This window comes from Aythya ferina, assembly GCF_964211825.1.
Source record: "Aythya ferina genome assembly, chromosome: 5".
Classification (NCBI taxonomy): Eukaryota; Metazoa; Chordata; class Aves; order Anseriformes; family Anatidae; genus Aythya; species Aythya ferina.
Genome location: NC_140301.1, coordinates 19,356,772 through 19,379,660, shown reverse-complemented (window position 1 = coordinate 19,379,660; position 22,889 = coordinate 19,356,772). Strand labels below are relative to the sequence as shown.

At 48.7% G+C, this 22,889-nt stretch overlaps 1 protein-coding gene across 11 annotated transcripts in view; it reads left to right on the top strand.

The window, feature by feature from the left end:
- The window catches only part of TSPAN4 (tetraspanin 4), a 404,986-nt gene that overhangs the window by 200,581 nt on the left and 181,516 nt on the right, over nt 1–22,889 (top strand). For 8 of the 11 annotated variants that reach the window (XM_084521103.1, XM_084521101.1, XM_084521107.1 and 5 more), the window contains one exon: nt 20,153–20,232. The exons of 1 other annotated variant lie outside the window; for it this stretch is intronic. In XM_084521103.1, the coding sequence (XP_084377229.1) occupies nt 20,170–20,232 (63 nt within the window). In that variant the 5' untranslated portion in view covers nt 20,153–20,169. Of the gene's footprint in view, nt 1–19,489; nt 19,613–19,667; nt 20,233–22,889 lie in introns of those variants that run through there. 2 more of the 11 variants (XM_084521100.1, XM_084521096.1) reach the window with 2 other exon arrangements.

Below are 22,889 nucleotides of genomic sequence, written 5' to 3'. Positions count from 1 at the left end.
GCAATTAAGAGATAAACTCCCAGGTACGTAACCTGCCTCCTGCTTGTTACAGTGACAGCGATTGCACAGGCTGGTCTCTGTAATCCCCTGCTGCCAGCAGAGCATTTCCTGCTAGTAATTCTTGCTAGTCCCTGGAAACTTAGCTCCAGAAATTCCTCTTTCTCCTCCTGTTGATGGGAATCTAAGCCAAATCAATAGGGATATCCAAGCCTGGCCTACGGGTGAATGAGAGTTGAGTGTTCTGTGGAGGAAGCAGCCCTTGTGGTAAAGCAAAAATACTACAAACAAGCAGCTGGCTAGCTTTTTTTTTTTTTAAGTTCCCCTTGAAAAGCATACAGAGGATCTGGACACAAACTCTTTTTTTATGGTGTTCACTACAGACCAGGAACGAGAGAAGGGGAACATAGCTGAGATCTGCAACGTGGGCAGCAGGGACTTTAACTGCCTTCTGGAGTATTTAGAGCTGCCTGTCCGTGGTGCTTGCTCAAGGACTTGAGGTCAGACAATACACCAGTTGGTGTGCTCTCTTGTGCTGTGGCGCCAGAAGATCTCAGTGCTTTGTGAGCAACCGCCTTTGTGATTTTCAGCCCCCAGCCAGTCGCATCTGATGGCCTCCCCTCGAGTTCTCCATCTCTCAGCAAACGGCAGAGCCGAGTTTGTGGTGAAGCACTGAAGCGTTCTCCCTCTCCCGTTTCTTACGGTCGGTGTGCCTGGTGTTTTACAGATGCTTCCTGAGAGGGAATGGCTGGAAAGTCCCGTGATATTTGTGTGCTCTTAGCCTCTACAGCTTTGATCTATGGTGGCGTTATTCTCTGCTATTTACAGGTCATACTTCTGCAGAGCTATCAGCGCACAATACCTCTAACTCTGTCAGTTTGTGCTTTATATACATCTCAGGTCAACTAAAGTACGTCCATTTGTAGTGACTGATAGTCCTTTGGGCCTGGCCCCTCATCCTACATTCTGGGTGTTCAGCTTTTCCACCGTATATCTTTGGTTTTTTAAACACAAGCGTGTAAATAGTCTGTGCCTGTGTGGCCATACTTAAACCCTCTGTCCCTGCTGTGACAAGCCACTTATAATTTGTAACCACGTTTCTGTGAATTTTTGTAAAAAGTCTCTTGTATACTTTTTTTCCCCTGCTGTTCACATCTGCCAAAGTCTCTCTTCTTGTCTGCTAAATCACTCGCTCTCAATAAAAACGCAATCCTCTCTTAATGCTTGGAATGCCATCAGAGGCTCGGTAGTCTATCGTCCATCTCTCAGGCACTCTGTTGCCTTTTCACGTTCCTTTTCTAAGCCCTGGGATTCTGGAAGTGCTTCGCCCCCTGCCCTGCTCTGTTTCGCAGCCGTGCAAGTGCCGAGTGGAGCCAACTGATGGCTTCGCTTGACCTTCACACGCAGAATGCAGTAGCTTGGTGGTAGATGTTGGTCTCCACTGGGTTTGCGGCGTTGAACTTCATTCAAGACCTCAGTATTGCTTTCCACGTTACTGTTTGCAATATTTCTTTGTGCTTTCATTTTTAACCCAAGGCTTGGTAAATACTGTAATACCCAGAGCAGTCGTTACCTTGTGACCTGTTATTTCAGTCTTTATTTTCCAGGCGCTATTTATCATTCTGCAAAGCTCAGGATCAGGAAATCCCTAACTAATGCTTCTCGTTTGGAGCCCCACGTGAGACAACAGGGCTTATTTTTCAGAAGATGTAAGCAAGTCCTGCAGATACAGCATTGAATCTTACTGTCAGGTTTTATCATTTTTTCCCCCTTTTTGTTATCACTGCAGAACAAAAGGAGCTCGAGGAGTGCACTGTATTCTGGTATAGCTTGTGCTTTATTTCTGTGTTTGGTTCCTAGATTCTAATCTATTGTTTCTGTGCAAGTTCCTTGAAATCTGATGAAAGAATCCAGCTGGGACTCCTGCAGTGAATTTATAGGACTTGGGGAGGAAAATATTTTTTCCTACAAATTGAGGCTATTTGATTTGCAATTCCTTGAAAAGCTTCGACAAGAGAATGCTGTAGTACTGCTTTTCAACCAGCTTTTAGATGGGAAGGCTTTGAGCAAACACTTTCTGAAAGGCTTGGTCTGAACTCTTCATTTGAAACGGCTTTTCAGTGCTCCAGTTCTCCGTGCAGACTTTTCTCGGGGCTCTCCCTGTGTTGCTGCAGAGATGTAAAGCCTGGAAAGCTCCAGGTGCCACCACGCTGGGAGGAAGACTTGTCAATGCAGCAGCTTTGTCCCAGCGTGGAAAGCAGTCTTTTGCAGGCTTTTGTAGAGGATGTTGTTATCCTGCTTCACCAACGGCGTGTTTACTGAACAGGAATGTAGTTTGTAAGTGCCAAAGTGAAGGCATGCTGCTCTTCTTATGTGGAGGTGCCAGCTCTTCCTCTCCTGCCACCCCCTGCGTCCTCACCTGTTTCTTGTCAACCAACAAATGTCTTCGTGGTGCTGTGCTAATGGCTGCTGATGAATTGTCCCATCTGACCAGGATGGGAAGGTCAAGTTGATTTCTCCTCTGGAGGGAAGGCACCCTGCAGGTTTCCAGACGGAGCAGAGCTATATCCCTATCCCACCCAAAAAGCACTTAAATGTAAGTACGGTGAGGCTTTACAGAATTAAAATCTGCCACTCACACAGATGTCAGTGTTGCGCAGTCAGAAAGGCAGTCCTGTATCCATTCCACGTGAGGAACCACGAACACACGGGGCTGAAACAGCTTTCCATGGATGGCCCAAGGTGTTTTGTTTTTGTTGTGTTTTCTGTTCCAGCATTTTGTAACAGCACTCCCTGACCAAATGACCAGCTGCAAGAGGAGAAATCACGCTCTACAAGGTTACAGTCAGTTCCCAGTCCTGGGGCAGTGGCAAGCTGACGCAGTCCATCACCAGGAGAGCAACTTGGTGTCAGGACAGATGACGTTAGCAGGGTTTTTATGGTGTGTCAGCGTTGCTAAACCCAGGACCCGCTTTCACTGTTGGAATCCTCTTTTCTGGGCTAACCTAAGCTGACTTCTGTGTGCATTAAAACCCCAACCAGCTTTAGCAGAGCTGCAGCGGTGACAAGTTACGGAAATTAAACTTGCCAGCCTAGAGACAGCTATAAAAAAAAATGATGGCATGTTAACAGTGCTGTTCCACTAAGGGCTGTGTCCGCAATGGATAGCCCTGCACCGCTTTATTCCATCGCCCACCCCCGAGGTTATGATAAGCCTTGGTTAGTCGTGCAGGTCGAGCAGTACGAAAGAGCTGTTCTGCCAAATAGGTACTTGGGTTAATCAGCTGTGATTTAACAGCTTTGCTCTTCTGATTGTTAAGGTCTTTTTATAGGTTCATCAAAAATGTCTTAAGGGTAGTAAATGATGTCCCATTAAACTTGATGTCAGGGCTCTGACACCCAGAGAGATGCCTCTGACCAAGCAGTGGATGGCAGAGGTGTTCTCAGGGATCGCAGCCGGGTGGGAATGTGCTGGAGCTCAGTCTCCTTTTGCCTGAAAAGAACAAAGGACATGAGGTGAAATTAATGGGCAAAGGGGGATTAAAATTTAACGTAGCCTGGAGCAAGTGTATCCTTAGCAAGGCATCGCCCTGCAGTCCGGAGTGTTTCAGTGAAGGGCCACCAAGAGGGCTGTGTACCACAGGGTAGAGTTGCTTGTTTGTCCTAAACCAGAGGGATGCCTGTCTGTGCTCTTCAGTCCAGCAGTGAGCCCAACATGAAGCCCATTTCTTTATGAGGCAGGACGTTTTGTAGCGGGGGATGCTGTGCTATGTGCCCTTCCTGCGCACACTGTGAGAGGGAGGAACGCCTGTTCTCTGCTCCCAGCAGCACTTGTTAACAAACATGTTTGAAATGCTTTTATCCCTTATAGTGCTTCAGGGAAAATCCGCTGCTTTGTCAGGCATATGTCTTCAACAGCTATTCCTGTTAGTGAGCTGCGCTATGCAAACGTGTAATCATCTCTTCCGAACAGGCAGGGATCGCTCTGCAAGGCGTATTCCTGATTTGTAGTATTAATTGCCATTCTCCTCTGATACTATGGCTTAGCTGTTAACGGGGAGTTGAAACTTAACTTGAAAATATCTTCAGATGCAGCGTTCTCATGTAACAGAAAAGTAATCATAAGAGAAGCCAAAATACCAAGGAGCTGTAACCCAGCTTGCTTTCTCCACCACTTCCTAAGGACTTTTTCAAGTTGCTGGGGGGATGCTGGAAAGAAAGGGCTCGTTCCATCATGCTCTGTTCCCGCATCCCTCAGCAGGACGATGGCTGGGTTCTTGTGGCTCTGGTACACGGTAGGAAGACGAACAAAACTTCCTGGCAGCAGCTTGCAAAGCAGCCGGGCAGAATAATCAAGGTGAGCAGCCCTAGAAGTTAGGAGACTGGGAAACATTTTGAGGTATGCTTTCCAGCTGAAAGGCGATCTACCAGTGGTGTTTGCAAGGAGAACTGCAGCACCTGGATTGCTGTGTGTTTGGTTAAAACAAACACAGGTGTTAAAGCCGGGAGAGGGAAAATTACTGGGATAAGTGTAAAACCGGGGTATCTTCCAGTGATAAACCTTCACTTCGTTTTCTGAGAGGTTCGCTAGTAACAGGGTGATGAAATTCTTAGTAATGCTGATGGGTGCCAGCAGAGGGCATTTGGAAACCTGGCTTTTCTGCTCATTTATTCTGCTCGTTTCTCTTCCCACCAACTGGAGCCCCTGTGCAGCTCCCGCATGAGGCCGATGTCCTGCAGGGCTGATGCCTTCAGTGTTGGCACAGGCCTATGGGGAAGGCAAAAGTCTTTGAACAGCCAAAACTTAGGGTGTTTTTGTGTTGTTGTTGTTTGAATTAAGGTACATAATATCAACAAAATACATATTTCTGAGTACTTTCTAGGTTAGCAGGAGTATTAGCTGAGAGCTCTGGCTTCAATCAGAAGGGAACATTTCGGTGTGAGGTAGGTGAAAAGCCAGGAGGCAGGAAGTGAAGAAACAGTTTATTCTGTTTTTACAGTGTTTGTTATGTCTAAATTAGCAATCTAAAGTGGAAACAACCTGTTTGTTTGACATGACATACCATATTTAGTCTTAATTATGTCTCTTCCTCCTGCTACCTCCATACCGGACACATACAAGGCACTTTGCAGTGCCCATTTAGGGTCAATGCTCTGTTGTAGTTAACAAGAAATGGCTCCTATAGGCATAGTAGAAAAAAAACAAAAAACAAACAAACAAACAAAAAAAAAACACACCCAAATAATAACTCTTTGTATTCATGGCTGAAAGGACCTTGTGGTCTGCCGCAGTGCTGTGTGAGGAGTTGGAGACTAAATCCAGCTGTGGTTCTGTTGATCAGGGCCTTTGTGGCTTGTAGCAGGGTACATATGTGGTGCAGGACAGAGCAGGTCTCTCCCCAGTGATCCTTTGGGAGAGACCTGTTGTTCAGAGCTCCTGTGCAGGTCACAGAGGAAACAAGCAAAGACAATAAAGCGTAAGAGCATTTAATGATGATGCTCTTTTGTTCTTGGGCTTTGGATCAAGTGAGTCCAATCCATTGGCATCGCGTCCTTCTTGAAGAGGATTTCAACAGACTATTAAAAAGACAGTCTCAACTTCTCTGGTAAACCTGAACCTTGAGGCTGGCCTGGCCCTTTTTGTTCCAGGATTACAGATTGGGGTCTGAAGAGAAGGATCCAGCTTAGGTGTAAAATCTAAACAAACACAAGGAAGTTCCACTACATTTTGCACTTAAGTAAAACATGTCAAAACAGTGGTAGGATTCAGATCTCTGAACTGTGCATGCTCCATTTTGCTGTGCAGGCAGAAGTTTGCCTTCATTAGTGAAATCCCGAGTATGCTGCCAAAACGTGTGGTGTGTTTGTGAAACCAACTGACTTCCATTTCGTACCTGTACAGCAAGGTGCACGCCTCGGGCACTGTGAGGCTATCCAGGCTTTGAGGTTTTGTATCTGCCTGGAAAAATGGTGATGAGGATTAGGGCAATACATGTATACACATACGTACATGTATATACACACACTGTGTAAAGGTGCAGTAAGTGGGTCTCGTTGTGGTTCTTAGGTTTGCTACCACGCATGTTAAAATATTATAGGCGTGAATTTTAATATATATGGTGACTTCTTTATTGCATATGCTAATCAACTACATTTGGAGAGTAGTTCCTCTAAGTCTCATTTGTGATAAGATATGATTTATGCTGTCAAATATGATTTATTAAGTACATCTTGATAAGATAGATGGAACAAAATCTTTCTGAGAGCAAAAAATATATTGATTTATAATAGAAGTGTCAGTAGCAAAGGCGGAGGAAAAAAAAAGAGGAGCTGAAGGGTACATTTATTGATATATATTTCATATATACTTTACTTGCTATAACATCTGCTAACAGAATCCACCTGACATGTCCTTATATTTTGTTGTATCCCTGTGGCAGAGCTTTCCTTGGCCTTTTGAAAACGCTGGCTTGTTAGTGAATGTTAGTTTGTGCTGCAGCCCCGACCTGCACTGCATTGTGCTTCCACATGCACTCGTTGGAAAAGGATTCATTGGCTTCAGCTGAAATAACTAGCGGAGCCCCTAAACTTGATTATTAACATTTGGGTGGTTGGTTTCAAAGGTGTTTGCTTCCACCGTTTCAGCCTAGATGTCTGTCAGCTATAAAAAGCGAGCTCTTCAGCCCTGTGACAAGTTTCCACAAAGGAAAAACAGCTTGTTCCCTTCTCTTGCACGCTTGAATAAGTTAAGAGGGAGGCTGTTGGGAAAGGGAAGGAAGAACAGGGCTTGGGTGAGCTCTCTGCTGTGAAGGGAGCACAGGAGAGCAAAGAATTTACTCAGACCTTCAACAAATGGGTCCAAGGCTGTAGTTTTGCATTGGTGTTATGGGAATGCAGTGGTTACCACCACGGAGAAACCGTGTGTTTAGGAAATGCAGAAATCCAATTAAATTCTTGGCTCTACTGTATGGCTAGCGGCTCCTTTTGGAATTTAAAATGGGATTTTTTATTTTTTTTAAGCAAAGCTGAAATATTTCCTGTGTAATGACAGCATGCCTCCCTTCTCACTATCATCACCTGTCAGTACTGAATTTCCCAATTTCTGTTCCCTGACTTCCCCTATCTGTTAGTGAACTATTTTAGGACAATGCTGAGATTACGGGGGACGTGGCAGACCTCCATTTCCATTTGCAGACCTGTCTCAGAGGAATCGAGTCAATACATCAGTTGTAATACACGCTGTTCTGGTTGAAGTGAGTTTTCATCCAGCCAGTGTAATGATTGAGCACAGAGCAAATAACATTGGAGTGACCAGCCACGTGTAATAGCTCTTGAAGTAAAAGCAAAAAGCACTTCAGTGAAGACTAGCTGGTGATATAATGTTATAATTAGCAGGGAAGTTGACCTCTTGCTCAGGAAAGTTCTTCTGTGGTACTCACCGATGTCATTAAAAAGCATCCTCGGATGCTTTATGCACTGCTGGGCCTGCGTCAGCTCCCCTGTGCTTGTGCTCAGGTTGGCATTGGGTCCCCCCGTGGTGCCGTGACGCCGTCACTGCTGCCGTCACAGAGCACGTCCAGCCCCGGCAGAGCCGCCCTGGTCCCTGGAAACCTCCAGAAGCTGCGAGCAGTGGATAGACACGTGGTGAGAGGTGGCCTGAGGAAGGTCTGGGGCGCGAAACAGGAGCACAGGGACTGCTGGGCTACTCAGCGCCAGAGGTGTGGGGCAGGGCTGGAATGGAAACACGGCTTCTGGCTTCGTCCTGCTAACCCCTGCAGTTCTGGGGTCAGAGCCTTAGTCCTTCCTGGGGTTTATCTGCAAGATGGACTGATTGTCATCCTCCTTTCCTAGCAAAAGGCCAGATCTAATCATCTAGTTCGGCACATCAGGAGGCACCTGGAGTTTCTCCAAGTGTGCAGGCTCTGCGCAGAAGGGCAGCTGTCAGGAAAGTAGCTGCCAACGTCTGCTAGTTAGCTATGTCGCATCTACAGGGAGATGGCTTTAAATTACGCTTCAAATGATAAGGTTTCGCAAAAATATTTGCCTCTGTGCTCTTCAGACTCATCGGCAGACCTCCTACTGGCTTCAGTGGGTGCTGGATCGTCCCCCACAGGGATAAGGAAAAGCACATTTGAATTTTGGAATAAACACTAGCTGAGCCGATAAATCCCAGTGGAAGCTGAAGCTTTCTCATTGCCATGGCTGCGTGGGTCCCCACCGCGGGGAGCTGTGCTGCCTCCTCTCATCTGCTTTAGGGGAGCAGCAATTTCGGTGCAGAGCTGCACTGTGCCTCTGTCCTGGGCAGCCTTCGTTCAGACCCTGTGTCTTCCAAAAACACTGTGAAAAACATAAAACAGGGCCATGAGGAACAGCCTGGTACAGAATAAATGAGAGCATTCGGCAGCAGTGGGAGGCTCTAACAAAACATGCAGCCGGCAGCAGCGTCCTGTCCTGCTCCCCCTTTGTCAGAAAGGAAAAACAAATCTAAAAACCTGGCTTCTCAAATGCAGCTGCCTTGGGTATGTGGCTTGGCAGGTGGCAAATAAGAGCACGAAGTGACTCCTGGCCCTTCCTGGCTGCTCGCCTGGAGAGAGAAGGGAGCCAACTGTGCCCTGAGCTGGAGGAGTGAGAGGGAGGCTGACCCCGTGCCCCGGAGGTTCCTCTGCGGGTGCTGAGCCCCAGCCCTGCTCCAGGAAAAGGGGCGATGGAAGCAGCTCCCAGGGCGCGGTTTTTAGATGGTCATCTGGGTTCTTGGTTGGTGTAAACCCAAGCACTGCTTTTGGTTTCCTCGTAGCTCAGCTGTTTGGCAGTGGCTGGGAGTCTTGCTTTCGACATCTGACTCGTGACTGAGGAGCACGAGCCTCCAAGGGCTTCGTTTCATCAGCATATGGTGTTACAGCAGATCTAGTGGTGGTGAACACTGCTTCAGTGCACCTATCTGGGTAGAGGTTTGCTCCCCATTTCTAAAGAAGGAAGGCTGGCAGGTCCCAGCTCAGCCCTGACAAAGTCCAAGCCAAAAATAAACAGTTCCATTTAGAAATTAACAAAAAAAAAAGTGAAGGAAGCCATTTCTCAGAGGTGTCACTGGAGTTCTTCAGACTGATTTCCTGTGAAGGTGCAGGTGCTGGCGCATGCTCATTGATATGTGTGTTCACCACAGACGTATGTACTGGGAATATGTGCAGAAGCATCTTGAAACCTAAAGGCACAGGGAATCATCCAGTCAGAGCGAAGAAACTGCTAACTAATGCAGGTAATAGAGGCAGACAGGAATAGCAAAGTGCAAAGCAAACACTTGAAACAACAATTTTGTGCTGAAACATGTTTGCCTAGACTTGTGCAGAGACAGGCGGTTTGCACAGGGACAGCAGGGAAGCTGGCACCCAGCTTCCACGGAACCCAGTCTTCTCTATTCACTGTGTTCCCCGACCCTTTTTCATCAAGAACCCTACACCGATAAAACCCAGGCCTCTCAGAGGTGATGTGCAAATGGTAAGGTGAGACTCCTAGTTGTCATTACGTTTGAAGTAATGGGCTACGTTAAAAGTCTGCCTTGTAAATCCAAGGTCATAGTTTATTTGTTGTCTGATGAATTTTGTTTCTTCTCCTGCGATGCCAGAAGCTGTTGCCATGATCACTACCACATGCAGATTTACTCGCTGTCAAGTCACTCTCTGGGTGTTTTCTATCCTGTAGTCTGTGCTTCTTCGTCCCTTCCCTTTGCCTAGAAGGGGGATAACTGCAGGAGCAGAAACCTTCGCTGTTTTCTTTCCGAAAGGAGGTGTGGGCTGAGAGTGAAACACGGATTTCCAAGAGCCGCTGCTGGCACTGGCTTCCCGCGCTGCCTCACGGGGGTGAATGGAGCCAGGAGATGCCCGACCTCCTCCTCCGTCCCAGCCCTCCGGACAGGGGGATGTCCTGAGCATGGCTGCGGGATGCAGATGTGGTTAAGCGGGTCCTTTTCCCCCAGCACCTTTTGTTCCCCTTGCAGCTGTGGTCTTGGAGCCCGCCGCGCTGTCTCGGTGGTATGCTTCTGTGACAGCTCAGGCTGTTATGACAGCGCTGCCTGTTCCCGAGTTTCCCCCTTGAAGGATCCCTATTTAAAATCCCAGCCATCAAGCAGCCTAGTTAGCTACTTGTCAGCGCTCGTCATGCCATGTAATTAATTTTTGGACAGCATTCAGATACCTCTTCAAAGAGTGCGTAAGGGTATGTGTAGCACAGCATCTTTCCTGCCCTGCTCCTGCAGAATCAACACAGATCTTACTGCTTCAAACCAGGCTGCAGCCTTCATCATTGTAGGATCAGTGGCGAGTTTGAGATTAGGACCTGCTGTAACCTGGTCCCACACCAAAATCCTGGCTAACGCTGCTGTCGCAGGGGTTTATTCACAACTGGCTGGGGAACGACCAAGGAGATTGATTCCTCGAGTTTCATCAACCTAGTTTGAGGAGCTGGCTTATTATATCCTAATAACTCTGTCCTGGGAGCAGGGAGATGGCACAGGCAGCCCTCAAGTTAAGGTCTCTGTCTTGGGTGGGAGGGGTAAGGCTGCTCACCGATTAGAGACAGCCATGCTGCTCGCTGATTTTGTCGTGTGAGCGCAGTCATTCAGGGAAACAAACTCCTGGTGCACTGCAACGCCCAGCCTGTGCTGGCCTCTGGCTGACTGGATAAACCCCAGAGCTTCGCTGATCTGTGAAAAGTATAAAAGGTCTGTGTGCACTTTTTTCCCCTTTTCTTTTCCCTGGGAAAAATGCCAACAAGCTGCTTCTAATTTTGAGGGATTGCCATCCTGGGTGCAGTCTATTGGATTTTGGGGTTGTTTTGTTTTGAAAACTGTGTTATGGGAGTTACTGTCAACGTGGAAAGTGGTTTTTTGTTTAGAGTGTAATAAAAAATCATCTTTGAGGTCCCCTAAATAATCAAACATTACGGCAGCAGAGTGTTTTGCTTTTAAACTGTGCAAGGCACCTGTGCTGTCCTGGTTCATCCCAGGACTTTCAGTAAGATCCCAGTGAAGGCAGAATTCAGCGTGGCTCTCACTGGAGTCTCTCTGCTGTCGGAGCTCAGAACGGTCAAAAATAAGCTTAAAAATCATGGCAAAGCTGCATGTGATTCATTTGAGCTCCAGGAGGAAATAGTCCTAAAACCCCGTGTGCATTTCTATGGTACTTGGAGAAGTGTGGAGGAGCAGGGATCCCGGACTGAAATGTTTGTGCTGGAGGAGTGCAGACACACACCAGTACCAGGGGCTGTGCGGGGATGGATGGAGATGAAAACACAGCAGGATTAAACTAGTAAAGCCTTGTAGCTTCTGAAGCCAGCCTTCTCTGTTTGCCATGCATGTCTCTCACCAAATACTGGCTCCTGTGTCAGCCCACAGTTGTCTGCCTGCCTCTGCAGCCCCTTCCAGGACTCAGGAGTCCAAGGTGAGATGACTGCTTTTACACTCTGCTCATCGCTGTTGATGACGAGAGCTTGTCTCCAAATTTTGTCATCTTCATCTAAAGGAAGTGGCCTCCTTTCTCCTGATTGCTCTCCAGCACCTGCTGATTGACCACGTTTCAGACGTGCCCCCTTGGTGACTCTCAGAGTTTCCTTTTTTCAGCTTGGATTTGTTTTTAGGGAGCACCTACAACTGCAGCTCATTTTCCTGGGTGATAAGTAAAACGAGAGAAGGAAGAAGGCAGTGCCCTGGGAAGTGCAGACTGTGGATGTGGAAGGCAGAGCAAAAAGAACAGGCTTTTTTTTCCCCTCTACACTAAGAAGCAGGGCCACAGAGAGATTTACAGCGACACTGTGTAATTACAGGTGCAGCCTGGCAGAGTGCCGGCTCCATTTCTGCAGGCACTGCTGCTTGTACGAGGCTGCAGCTCTACCAGCGCCGACCTCTTCTCGTTCCCACTCCCTTCCCAGCAGCCTGCCCTGTCGTTTGCACTTCTCAGGAGCTTGGGACCTTACGGCAGTACGTATTATTTTAGGTGGCTGCTTAGTAAAGAGCCTTAACTTCTTGCTAACTCGGGTGTAAAATAGCGCGTGGGCTCTGTGCACCGCTCTCACAGGTAGGGCCAGGCACTCCTGACATCATCTCTTTGACAAGGTGGCTAAATCCCACCTGGGGGTCGGCAGGAGCAGAGGAGAACCTGCGAGTTGGTGTTTCCCTGCTGGGAAAGCAGCCGTAAGGGAACGTCGGCAGGTTGAGCTCAAACCAGTTATCTTATTACGGAGAACCGCTGGGCCTCCAGGAGGAAAAGAGGCTGCTTTTGAAGTCAGGTCTGGGTGTTTATGAGCTTCAGTGAGCAGCGGAGAGCAGGCTGTCCTGAGGGCTGGGGAAAGGGGAACCTCTTGTGTAATTCCTCTGATCTGCAGGTTTTGTTATGTGGATGTTGTGATTTGTAGCCTAGGATTAAAAAGACCAAAGACCTTTTAAGTATGGATTTCATTCTGCTGATTGTGCCGTCGTCCACAGATGTGGAGCCAGGCAGTGTGCAGCAGACCCTTCATCAAGTAATTAACTCAAGTTGTCAAGCTGCAATCAGCGAGCTGCTCTCCTACTAAAATAATAATGATAAATTCCTCTCATCTGAAGCTGTCAGCTTCCAGCTGCACCAGACATGAGTTTGCAGGGTCTGTAACGTACTCCGTGTGGGAAAACCTGATTTGTGCCTCTGTCTCGCCGAGGCCAGCTCCAGCTTGGTTCCCTTCTCCTCGAGTCTGCTGTCGGAGGTAGCGGCACAGGACAGGTGAGGACTAATAGCTGTTGTCGCAGCAGCTCCTTATAGAAAAGGTGATGGGTTGGGTTTTCTCTTTAAAAGGGCTACGTTCGTGTTGCAACTCTTCCCGTGGTAGTTTTGTGAAACAAGAAAGGCGCTGTCTGCTCCCTGGAGCTGGCACGCTTCTCCCCTCTGGGACCTGGAGGTCCGATGCCCTGTTACACCTGTCCTGTCGTTCCCATAGCATCTTACAGCTCGGGAAGGAAGCCCTGCCCCTCAGTGGTGGATTCAACCCTTCTGCCTCTGCCTTGCCTAAGAAAATGGAACCTGCATAAGAAAACGTAACTCATAGCAAGACCAGGATCCGGCTCCCCGTGCCGTGTCCTGGTTGAGGCAGGCGAAGGTACAGCTGTCTCCTGGGTGGTCTCGTTCGCTGCCGTGGCCAAAAATCATTCAGCATCTTGCTTCTTGGGAGAGGTGCTGCCTGGGCTTTGGAGTGTCTGTGTAGTGTTTGGGAGTAGTCCCAGAAATAATAATTAGCTTTTAGTATAATGAATCTCTTTCCACAGGGTAAATGTAACAAATAGAAATTAAAACACAGTTTATCCTTCAGGATAGGCTTGGGTGACACTTGTAAAAGGCTATAAAACAGCTTAATTAAAGTTTAATAGGCTCATAATTATGCACTATTTTAGGCCATCATCATTAATAATACCAGAACTATTGAGAAACTTAATATGGTATTGAGATACCTGGAGATAAGTGTAAAATAAGAGTTTCCAAGCAGGTCCTGTTTCCCTATCAAGTGAGAAATGCCGTCTGAAGGCAGGGGGCAGAATGCAGGCACTGAGGAGTCTGGGTCTTCTTTTCTGTGCTCCCTGCCTTTTCTGAAAATCACCAGGAACAAGCACCTTTTTCGTGGGAACGCTCCTAATCGCTTTTCCGCTGGCTTCTCAGCAATCTGATGCAGAAATCATTTTGTAAAATAGAAATCTGCCTTCGTAAAAATCCCCATAAGCGTAATGTGGTAAACAAACGGCGTAGAGGTCAGACCGCAGCAGAGGTTGACCTTGCATTTTAGCAGTTTAACGTATGCCAGGGCTTAAGTTTAGCAGGATTAAATTTTGCAGACCTGTGCCAAGCTTTCTCTACAGGGCAGGAGTATCTGAAAGCCTTCTGCAGACCAGTAGGAAACGCTGAGCACAAAAACTCAGGTGTGATTTAGGCATGGATTTGGTTTTGATTAAATCCTGAATCTTAACCAGTGTGCAGAGCGGGTGATGACTTTTAGGTCTAAACAGATATCTTGGAAGTACCTTTTCAGTGAGAACCCCTAAATTCAGCCATTTAATATCCTTCACTCCTTATCATTAAAGCTCTAAGAGATGGCCTTAGTTCTGTTCAAACAAAGCACCATGATTACAGTTAAGTACCAGCGAGTGCCTTAATCAATAGGGATGAGTTTAGCATTATTTTAGCTCGAATTTGCTGGATTAGGGCCTCTGTATTACCTTCAGTAGCTGAATTTAGGTAGGTTTTGCAAAAAAGGCATCACACCTCTGCTGCCTGAAACTACAGGGGAGGCGAACACACAAATACAGATAGATGCATTCCAGTGCAGATGATACTTTCTCTTCCAAAAGAGCACCTTTAGTCAATGTATTACCACCATTATGCTCGCTAAGCTATCGTTTAGGAGTAAATCCTTGGCTTTTGTTTTAAATTGTTTATCTGTTCAAAAAATATATTTGAAGATATGTCTGACGTCAGGAGTGCTGTGAGAGCTGAGAATGGCAAAGGAGAAAGCTAAAGCTTGTGCTCCTGCCTGTAATTCTTTCTTTTTTTGACAGCAGAAGCTCTTCTCTTTTTGCTTGAATGGATACAGAGATGTCACCGATAAGAGATCCACTGCTGTTTACTGATAGTAGGTGGGATGATAAAAGCCCTGTGATTCTTTACAACATCAAGGAACAGGGATAATAGCTGGTAACATAATATCTAAATATGGCCGGTTGCATTTTCTTTGCACAGGTCTGTTCCATTTTAACATTAACATTTAATCATCACCTAGCGTTCTTGTTTATTCTTTTCTTTCAAATACTCTTTTAATTTGCTGGAGGCTCTTTAATATTTCAGTTTTAATTTTAAACTCTCTCCAGCACAGCTTGCACTGTAAGAAACGCCTCCTGAGTTGGTGTGACAGAACTTCTGTGACATAAAAAATAACGTCCTCTTGCTTATTCCGAGAAGTTAGTGTTTTTCTTCAAGATGAAAAAGAAATCTGTTGCTTCCTCAGGGGTTTTATTTTCGGTCCTTTTTGGAAACAGAAGTTTATTTATCGTTAAGGTAGGGTTTTGGAAGGAGCCTAAGGGAGCTAGGAGCAAACTGAGGTCTTTTGGCTGCGAAGAGAAAGATGCCAGCAAGACCCAGCAATGCCAGCAGCAGAGATGACTTCTCCAGCCTGCCCTCGAGTCTCAGCATGCTTGCTCACATCTGTTGACTGAGCTGCTGGTTTGAGAGCTCCCTACCCTGTCTCAGACCACCAGAACCAACTTTGCTTGTGGCTGAAGGCATCTCCCAGCCAGCTCTACCGGTAGGTTTGAGAACATCAGCCTCAGAGCTGTGTGCTCAAGGCGTGATTGCTGCTGGGACAGCAGCTGTATGCCGAGTCCAGCTCCACCTGCAGCCTTTGAAACACTGCATTCCTCACGCTTCTGTGCCAGTCCTGCTCATAAAAGTATTTAAGTGTGTGCTGACTACTTCACTACGTGAATATCTCAATGCAACAGAAGTTGGTGGTCGAGTACCTCGCAGAAATGGGCTCTCCGGTACCTGATTCTCAGAAGTGCTGAGCACTTGGAGCTCTGGGAGGTCAATGAATGTTGCTAGGCCTTCCTTGCTCTGGAAGGGCAGCTGCAATTTACAGCAACTTATCTTCATGCTCACAAAGCCCTAGCCCTGTTTTTAAGGGTGCGAGACAAGAACAGAATCCGTTTTTAATTTTCAGGGAAAAATCCATGAAGATGTTGAAAAGCAGACACTTGGTGGGGAGCATTTATGAATCTTTCAGTTTTCCTAAGTCATTGTTTTGTTTTGTTTGCTTCTGCTTTAAAATACCTACTTTCACAAGCAATCAGAGCTGTGTGTAGTTTAAAGATTTCTGCGTCTGATTGATTGCTTTATACTTGACAGAAAGATCCTGAGTACCAAGCGTGTGTTTGAAGTGGCATTTCTTTGAACGTCAGCTGATTTCTCAGGTTAGAGAATGTAACCTGATTTTAGGAAAACTAGCACATAAATTGCATTTGAGCTGCTAAGACCTGCTGACACCACAAAGACAGGTCCTGATAAAGGTTTTCTTTGGGCCGCAACTCATCTTGTACAGGGTGTCAGGCACGTTCTTTATTTCTGGTCCTTCATCCTTTATTACTGAAGACATTGGCAGAGGAACAGGGCTGCTGCTTCTCAAGAGTTCAGTGGCCGGCACTGCTTGGCTTTCCTCTGAAGCAATGATCTTCTCTGTCCAGGACTTGGGAGTAGGCAGAGTTTGCCGGGGTTACAGGGAACCTCCTTACTTAAAACTTGTGCTGTTGGGGGAAAAAAGATCATTAGCAAAGAACAGGCTGACAGAAGTGCAGAAAGCACAAATGGCAAAGGGGCTCTGGTACACAGGATTTTGGGACCCAATCCCAAGTCGGATTTTAAAGAGAGTTTTTTTGTTTGGTTTGACTTGATACCAGCTCTCCTGCATGCCTGTCCGCTGCCCTTGCTGTAGGAACGTGCAGCTGCCCACGCGCGGGGCAAGAAATGCTCTGTGTGCACAGTGTGTCTGAACACACAGCAGAGGTGATGAGAACTGTTATGCAGATGAGAGCAGGTAGAAAGCAGTCAGGGTTCTGCAAAAGTAACTTTTGCGCAGGTTTAAATAAAGAGCATTGTAAATCATACCCCAAATATTTTCTCCCAGTGTCTGATTATGTTATTTCCATGGCAACTAATTATGCCATAAACCAAAGATCATGACTTCAGGTGGCATGTGAGCAGAAGGAGATGAGCTATTAAGTACTGAAGATCCTTTTTTTTTTTCTTTTTTTTTCCATGCAAATTTCCTTATTTATAAAGAAAAGGAAAAAAAAAAAAGAGAGAAAGGAAATGAAAAAGAACCCTGAAGTCTGCTCTATAAGTGAAATTGCTTCTGACTAGAATATTTTTCAAAGTTTTGTTGGAGGCATCAATGAATCTTTAAAGGAGTTGCAGGTACAGCTCTGAATGTCAAAAGATCTTTAGGTTGTGGTAGCTAAGGAAACCTCTAGAACACCTGGCTTTCTTCACACAGCCACGGGATGGCTGAGGTGGGAAGGGAGCTCTGGGCCCACCTGCTCCCCCCTGCTCCAGCAGGGCCACCTCTGTGGCAGAATGGGAGGAGCTGCCAGACACCTGCCCTCTATCAACACAGGATGTTTCAGTAATCACTTCTAGCAGGATTTGTTTTATTTATTTATTTGTATTTATTTTATTTATTTATTTGTATTTATTTCATGGATCACTTCATACAGTTTTTGAGATGCTCACGGACAGGCTTCTGAGGCTCATGGTGGGCTGTTTCATCGGGGGGATGGAGCAGGTGCGGAGAGTTTTGAAGGCAGTGACGAGAAGCATCGGTAGAGGGAAAGCCAGTGCAACTGTTAAAGGACTAATGAAGACTAAATTAATGAGGAGGTGACTTAGTGGCTGCACTTTGTGTGACCTGAAGGGGATGGATGGTGTTGCATGCGTAATCGTGAAAGTGAGATCATGGAGCAGAAATAGGAAGCGATGTTCAATGGCTAAAGCAAAAGCCTGAGCCAAAGTGGTATGGAAATACCTGTTGGTTTTGGGCCAAGAGGCACTATGCAACATGGGGAAGGAGGAGGGGAAGTTGTGGAGGTGTAACAGGGAAAGAAGCAGCTGGGTTTGGAAAAAACATGGTGCACCAAAAGGGAAGCCAAAGGCGAGCAGCAGGACAAAGGAGCAGGGAAGGCAGCAGTGGTTTGAGCTGCGAGATCAAGAGAGGAAAGCTGAAGTAGATTTCTCCTTTACAGTTCGTACGTATTGCCCGGAGCTTGTCTGACACTGTCGGGGTGCTGCCTCTCCTCTCCCAGTGCTGGGCTTGCAGCTGGAGCCTCCGCTCGGGGCAGGGCTGTTGCCATGTGGGTGGCAGCGTGCTGCCAGGATCACTGCACGCTGGGCCTCTGCTGGTGAGCAGAGCACTTGCTGTCCTGTGTCGAGGAGTCAATATGGACTGGCCCCAGGACGGGAAGGTACAGATGCAGCTGGGGAGAACAGGGGACGGAAAGCAGAGGCGAACAGAAGTCACGAGGCCTGGGCTGTGATTTTAGGCTCAGTCGTTACCAAAAGGTTCCGTGTAAGCTCTGTCCTCCTATCCCTCCGGTCGCCTTTGGGGACATAATGGCTTAGTGACACAATTCCTCTGAGCTTTGTTTTTCTTGGTTCTTGTAAATGTTGCATTATCGCTGCTGGCCTGTAGCAGCAGGAGACTGCAGCATCCCTCCCGTAAGGGCTTAAAGGCTGACACGGGTCCCAGCGTGTCCCTGCCCCTTCCAGCCGCTCTCCTGCAGGGATGGGCAAAAGCAGAGCGCATCAGCCCTTCTCTTCCCCTTGCTCTTCCCAGTGCCCGTTTAAAAGAGAGATCCCAGAGGCGCCTGATGGCAGGGTCCCAAATGCTGTTTCTGACCAGCTGTTGATACTGGAGTCAGAAAGAACACCGATGGCTGGAGAGGTCAGCTTTGCACACCTTCCTCGTGTTTTTCTGTGTCAGTCTGAAAGAGCCCCGCTGCTTGCTGATGTTTATTGCCTGTAACGTAGAGCAGCATTTAGAAACTCGTTGCTTTACAGACGCTTCCACCTGAGTTCTGGCTGGGTTCTGGGGACTGCTGAGCTCTCGCCGTGAGCTGCAAGGGGGTGGCTGCCACCTCTTTGCTAGTCCAGAGAGCAGCCGCAGCGAGCTGCTGTCCTCCCGCTGCCTGCTTCGGTGTGAACGTGCCCCGCTGGCCTCCGTGCTGTGCCTGCGGTACCGACAGCACCTGTATTGGGTGCCAGCGGCGGCTCTGCCACTGCTTGAACACGGTTTCTGTAGGGCCAGGAGGGCTCCGTGCTGGGGACAGGGCCGGGACCTCGCAGGGACAGGACGGGGAGAGGCAGGAGTCGCTCCGTGGGGCATCTCCGCTGGCACAGGCCGGGAAGCGGGGGGCAGAGGAGCCGCCAGGGGAAGTTTGCGGAGCAGACGGGCCGGGAGGGCCGAGCCTCGCTGTGCCCCTACGGAGCTCCTGCAGCTTGTTGGAAACGAGGGGAAATAATTCACCCGGCTTATCAATTAACGCAACTGGAGGGCGGCGTGCGGGGGTGAAGTACCCAGGCTGCGTGCACCCCCGGCTCCTTTCATTCCTCCTAATTCCTTCAGCAACCCGCTGCCCGCACCTGCCTCGGGCCCTGCCCGGGGGGCCCGGCCCCGGGGGCGGGCAGGGCGCAGCCCCCAGGGGGGCTCGGGCTGGGGCCGGGGGGCTCCGGGTGGGCTCTGGGGGCTGTGTCCGGGCTGTGGGGGCTCGGCCGAGCCGGGCCCGGGGCCTCCCCGCGGGGCTCGGGGCGGGGGCAGCGGGGGAGGCGGGGCGGGGGCCGAGCCGTGAGCCGAGGGGCGGCGCTGGGCTGCGGCTCGCTCGGCTGCCAGGGGCCGGGGGGAGCCGGGGGCGGCCGGCCGGGGGTCCCCGCTCCCTGCCCGCTCCCTGCCCGCCCCCTGCCCGCCCTGCCCGCGGCGCTGCGCGGCATGAGGAGCCGGGCTCCCGCCTGGCGCCCGCCAGCCCGGCGAGCCCCCGCCTGCCTTTTTGTAAAAGTCGGGGCTTTGGGTAGGGTATCGCTGCGTCTCGGGGTGCCGCTGCGGTACTGGGGGGGGCCGGGGGCACGGAGGGGATGGTGACTCGCGCACGAGGCGCGCTCCCCGCGTCGCGGCCGCAGTTCGCCCAACTTTGCTGCCGTACAGCCCGCCTAACTCCTTGACAGGATGGCAGACAAAAGAACAGCTGGTGCAAAGCAATAGGGGATTCGGAGCGAGGAGGCGAGGAGAGCACCAACCTGCCACCCGCGCCGCCGCCGGTCGCCAGAGCAGCAGCCGCTGGGACCAGCCGAAGGCACCATGCGCAGGTCCAGCACCGATGAGTCGACGTACCACAGGAGCCCTTCCCTGGACAGCAAGGATTACAGTTTCCCAAATGGCGCCTTCCGCCGCTACAGCAGCATGTATGGCGGCCAGTTTGGGGCAGCCAGCAACTCTTTTTTTGGATTCCACACCAACCCGGGCCCCAAGGCCACCAAGGCTAAGTACACGTCCCCGAAGGGAAACAAGTACGTTGTCTTTTACCTGGATCTCTCGTTTATTTTTCTCCTAGAACTGAAGAGGTGCAGCATGGCTCACAACTGCCTGCAGTGTATCAAGTACCTAATGTTTGTCTTCAACCTTCTCTTCTGGGTGAGTACGCGTTCAAAACTGCGGGACGGTCGCGGCTGTGTCTGCTTACTAAGGCAGGAAAAGAACTTGTTGCTGCTTTTAAACTTGGAAGTTTAAGCTTGGAAGCTGGGCAAGATGGTGCCTAGGCTGCCCTTTCTTTGGCCTTATTAATTTGTGTGGACAACTTGCCAAGGGTGTTTTCTTCACCCTCTCATTTCTTGCTCTTCAGTTTTGTTTCAAAACCATGCTACAAGACAAGACAGTGCATTTGTAGAGGTTGATTGCACAAATGCCTTAATAGCTTTGTTACAGTCAGGGCCATTCATGCCTTTTGTTGCTTTAATCTCTCATTTTCGTATTTGCTTGCCTCAAAAGTCACACGTGGTCCCAGAGAAGTCACTGAGACTGCTTGTGATATTAAAGTTGAGCACGTGCTTGCACCCACTGCTGTATCAGGGTTGGCACGCTCGGTACATCTCAGCATCAGTGCCTGTATCGGGAACCTCCAGCTGACACCACCAGCTGACCTCTGTCCCAGTTGGTGACGGGTCTTGGTGTTGCCATTCCCTCCTGGAGACCTGGCTCAGAGGGGTGGAGGGACACCCAGAGTCTGCCTCGCTCCTCTTGGGGCTGCAGCTCAGGGGTAGGGGCTTACCAAATCCCTACCAGGCACGTGTGTGTCAGCAGGACCCCGCGATGGGACCTATGGGCGTGCCTCTCCACGTCATCGCTCTGATAAGCGAGGTGGCTGTCGGCAGCAGGGCGGTCGGCTGTTTCGCTGCTGTGAAACTGAGCGTGGGCTGCAGAAGGAGCTCAGCAAGGGGTGCAGGCTACAAATGCCGTGTGTTGTGTAAAAAAGAGGTAGTGCGATTGCTTGAAGAGGGGAGCAAGTGAACTGTAGTCCAAAGTCACCTATCGAGGTTTGGGGATCTGCTATGAGGTCCTCAGGAGGTGCCTTTGAACATCCAGAGTGCTTTATTGACGTGCTGAGGGAAGCAGGGTGTCGGGAAGTGACACCGCTCCTGTCCTGGCCCTGTGGGGAGGGGGGTGTCTGTTCTCTGTGTTCTCGTGTCCTGCTTACTGATGCCCGGTGCTCTCGTGAGTTGTCAGAGGTAAGCAGAGGGCTGAGAGTGAGATGGAAAAAGCTGTTCTCTAGTGTGCGCTGCTGTACAGCTGTTTAAAACCAGGCGTGCTGCAGTGCTGGTGCATCAGAAAACACAAAGTGCAGGAACTTTTGCTGGCCTGAGTCATAGCAAGGAGTTGAGGGTGTGATAAACTACTGCCAGCCCCTGAACTGGCACGCTGCTACCCCGAGCCATGCGATGCAAGGAGGGTGCTCACTTCACACCCTAGGTAGGCTGGTAGGAGGAGTGTTGGTGAGACTGCAGTCTGTCTCATTTCAGATCGGACTCTGGTTGCTTCTGGGCTTCTAAATATCATCTAATGCTTATCCTTAGCTTACTCCAGAGCCTTCTGAAAAAGGCAAAAAGCACGAGTTTTCTTGCCCTTTTAAGCCTTGTGCCTCTGCTGCCTGTCCCTGCTCAAAATTACAGCACAGTCAGCTAGTTCAAGTGTGTGCTAGAGAAATGCAATCGGATGCTGGCATGAATTGCTCTTCTCAGGACTACGCATGGCACTGCATTCTGATTCCTCTCACAATACTCATCTTCCACTGAAGCATATGCACGCGATGCGGGCAGGTAGCGCTGCAAGGAAGCGTGCTACTTACAGTGGGAAGATCACACACAAGAGTTTATCTTCGGCTTGCTTTTCAGTAAGGGAGCCGTAATCTTTTAAGAGAGAAGGAGAGGGTTTTGGCTTTCCCCTGAAATCACCGAAGCTGTTCTCAAATGCCTGGAGGGAGAGAAAAGACAGGTCCCGAAAAGAGAGAATAACCATATGTGAACTTGCTTGGTGGTGAACCGAGGCGTACAGGCAGGGGAGTGGGTGGTGTCGAATACTGCAGCACGATTTCTGGTTTGTTTCCCTTTCGCGTGCTACCTGCACAGCAGGAGTGATTGATGATGATCATGCCCAAATGAGGTTTGCACAGCGTGTAGTTATAATAGATGCAGCTTTTCACCTCCTTACACTGGAGAAAGTAACTGAAAAGAGATGATTTTTGAAAGTACTGGTTTAGGCTGACCTATCTTTCATAAAAGAAAAAATCCGTTTTTAATGATGAAAAATCTTGGAATGATTACAGGTTGTTGAGGCTGTTGTTTTGGTTTTCGAGTTGGTGTCCGTTATCTGTCATCTTTTACTTTCGGTGAAATTAAAGGAGAAGCATCTCTGCCAGAAGACAGGATTTCTCTTCGCTTACAGGCTTGCTGAAGTTTTGCTGTTTATTATTGACAGACAATACAAAGTAGGAAGAAATTTTTTTTTTTCCATGGTTTGACCTCAAAATAGAAATTACAGTTATTTCCGTGTATAAAGTACAGTCGTTACATTAACTGAATTAAATGCCTATTATAGAGCATTCCTGCTTTTCATTCAATTTTGAGAAAATGCTTTGATTTCCCTTTTCACAAAGCATACTTCTATTTTCTTCCTCCTGTTCCTATTCATTAACTCCAGCCCATTTTGGGCACCTCTACAGCCCACTCCCCAGCACTTCTAGCTGCCTTTCCCACGGCGGGGCAGCAAAATAGTCCTCAGCCCTGTGCAGCTCCTGT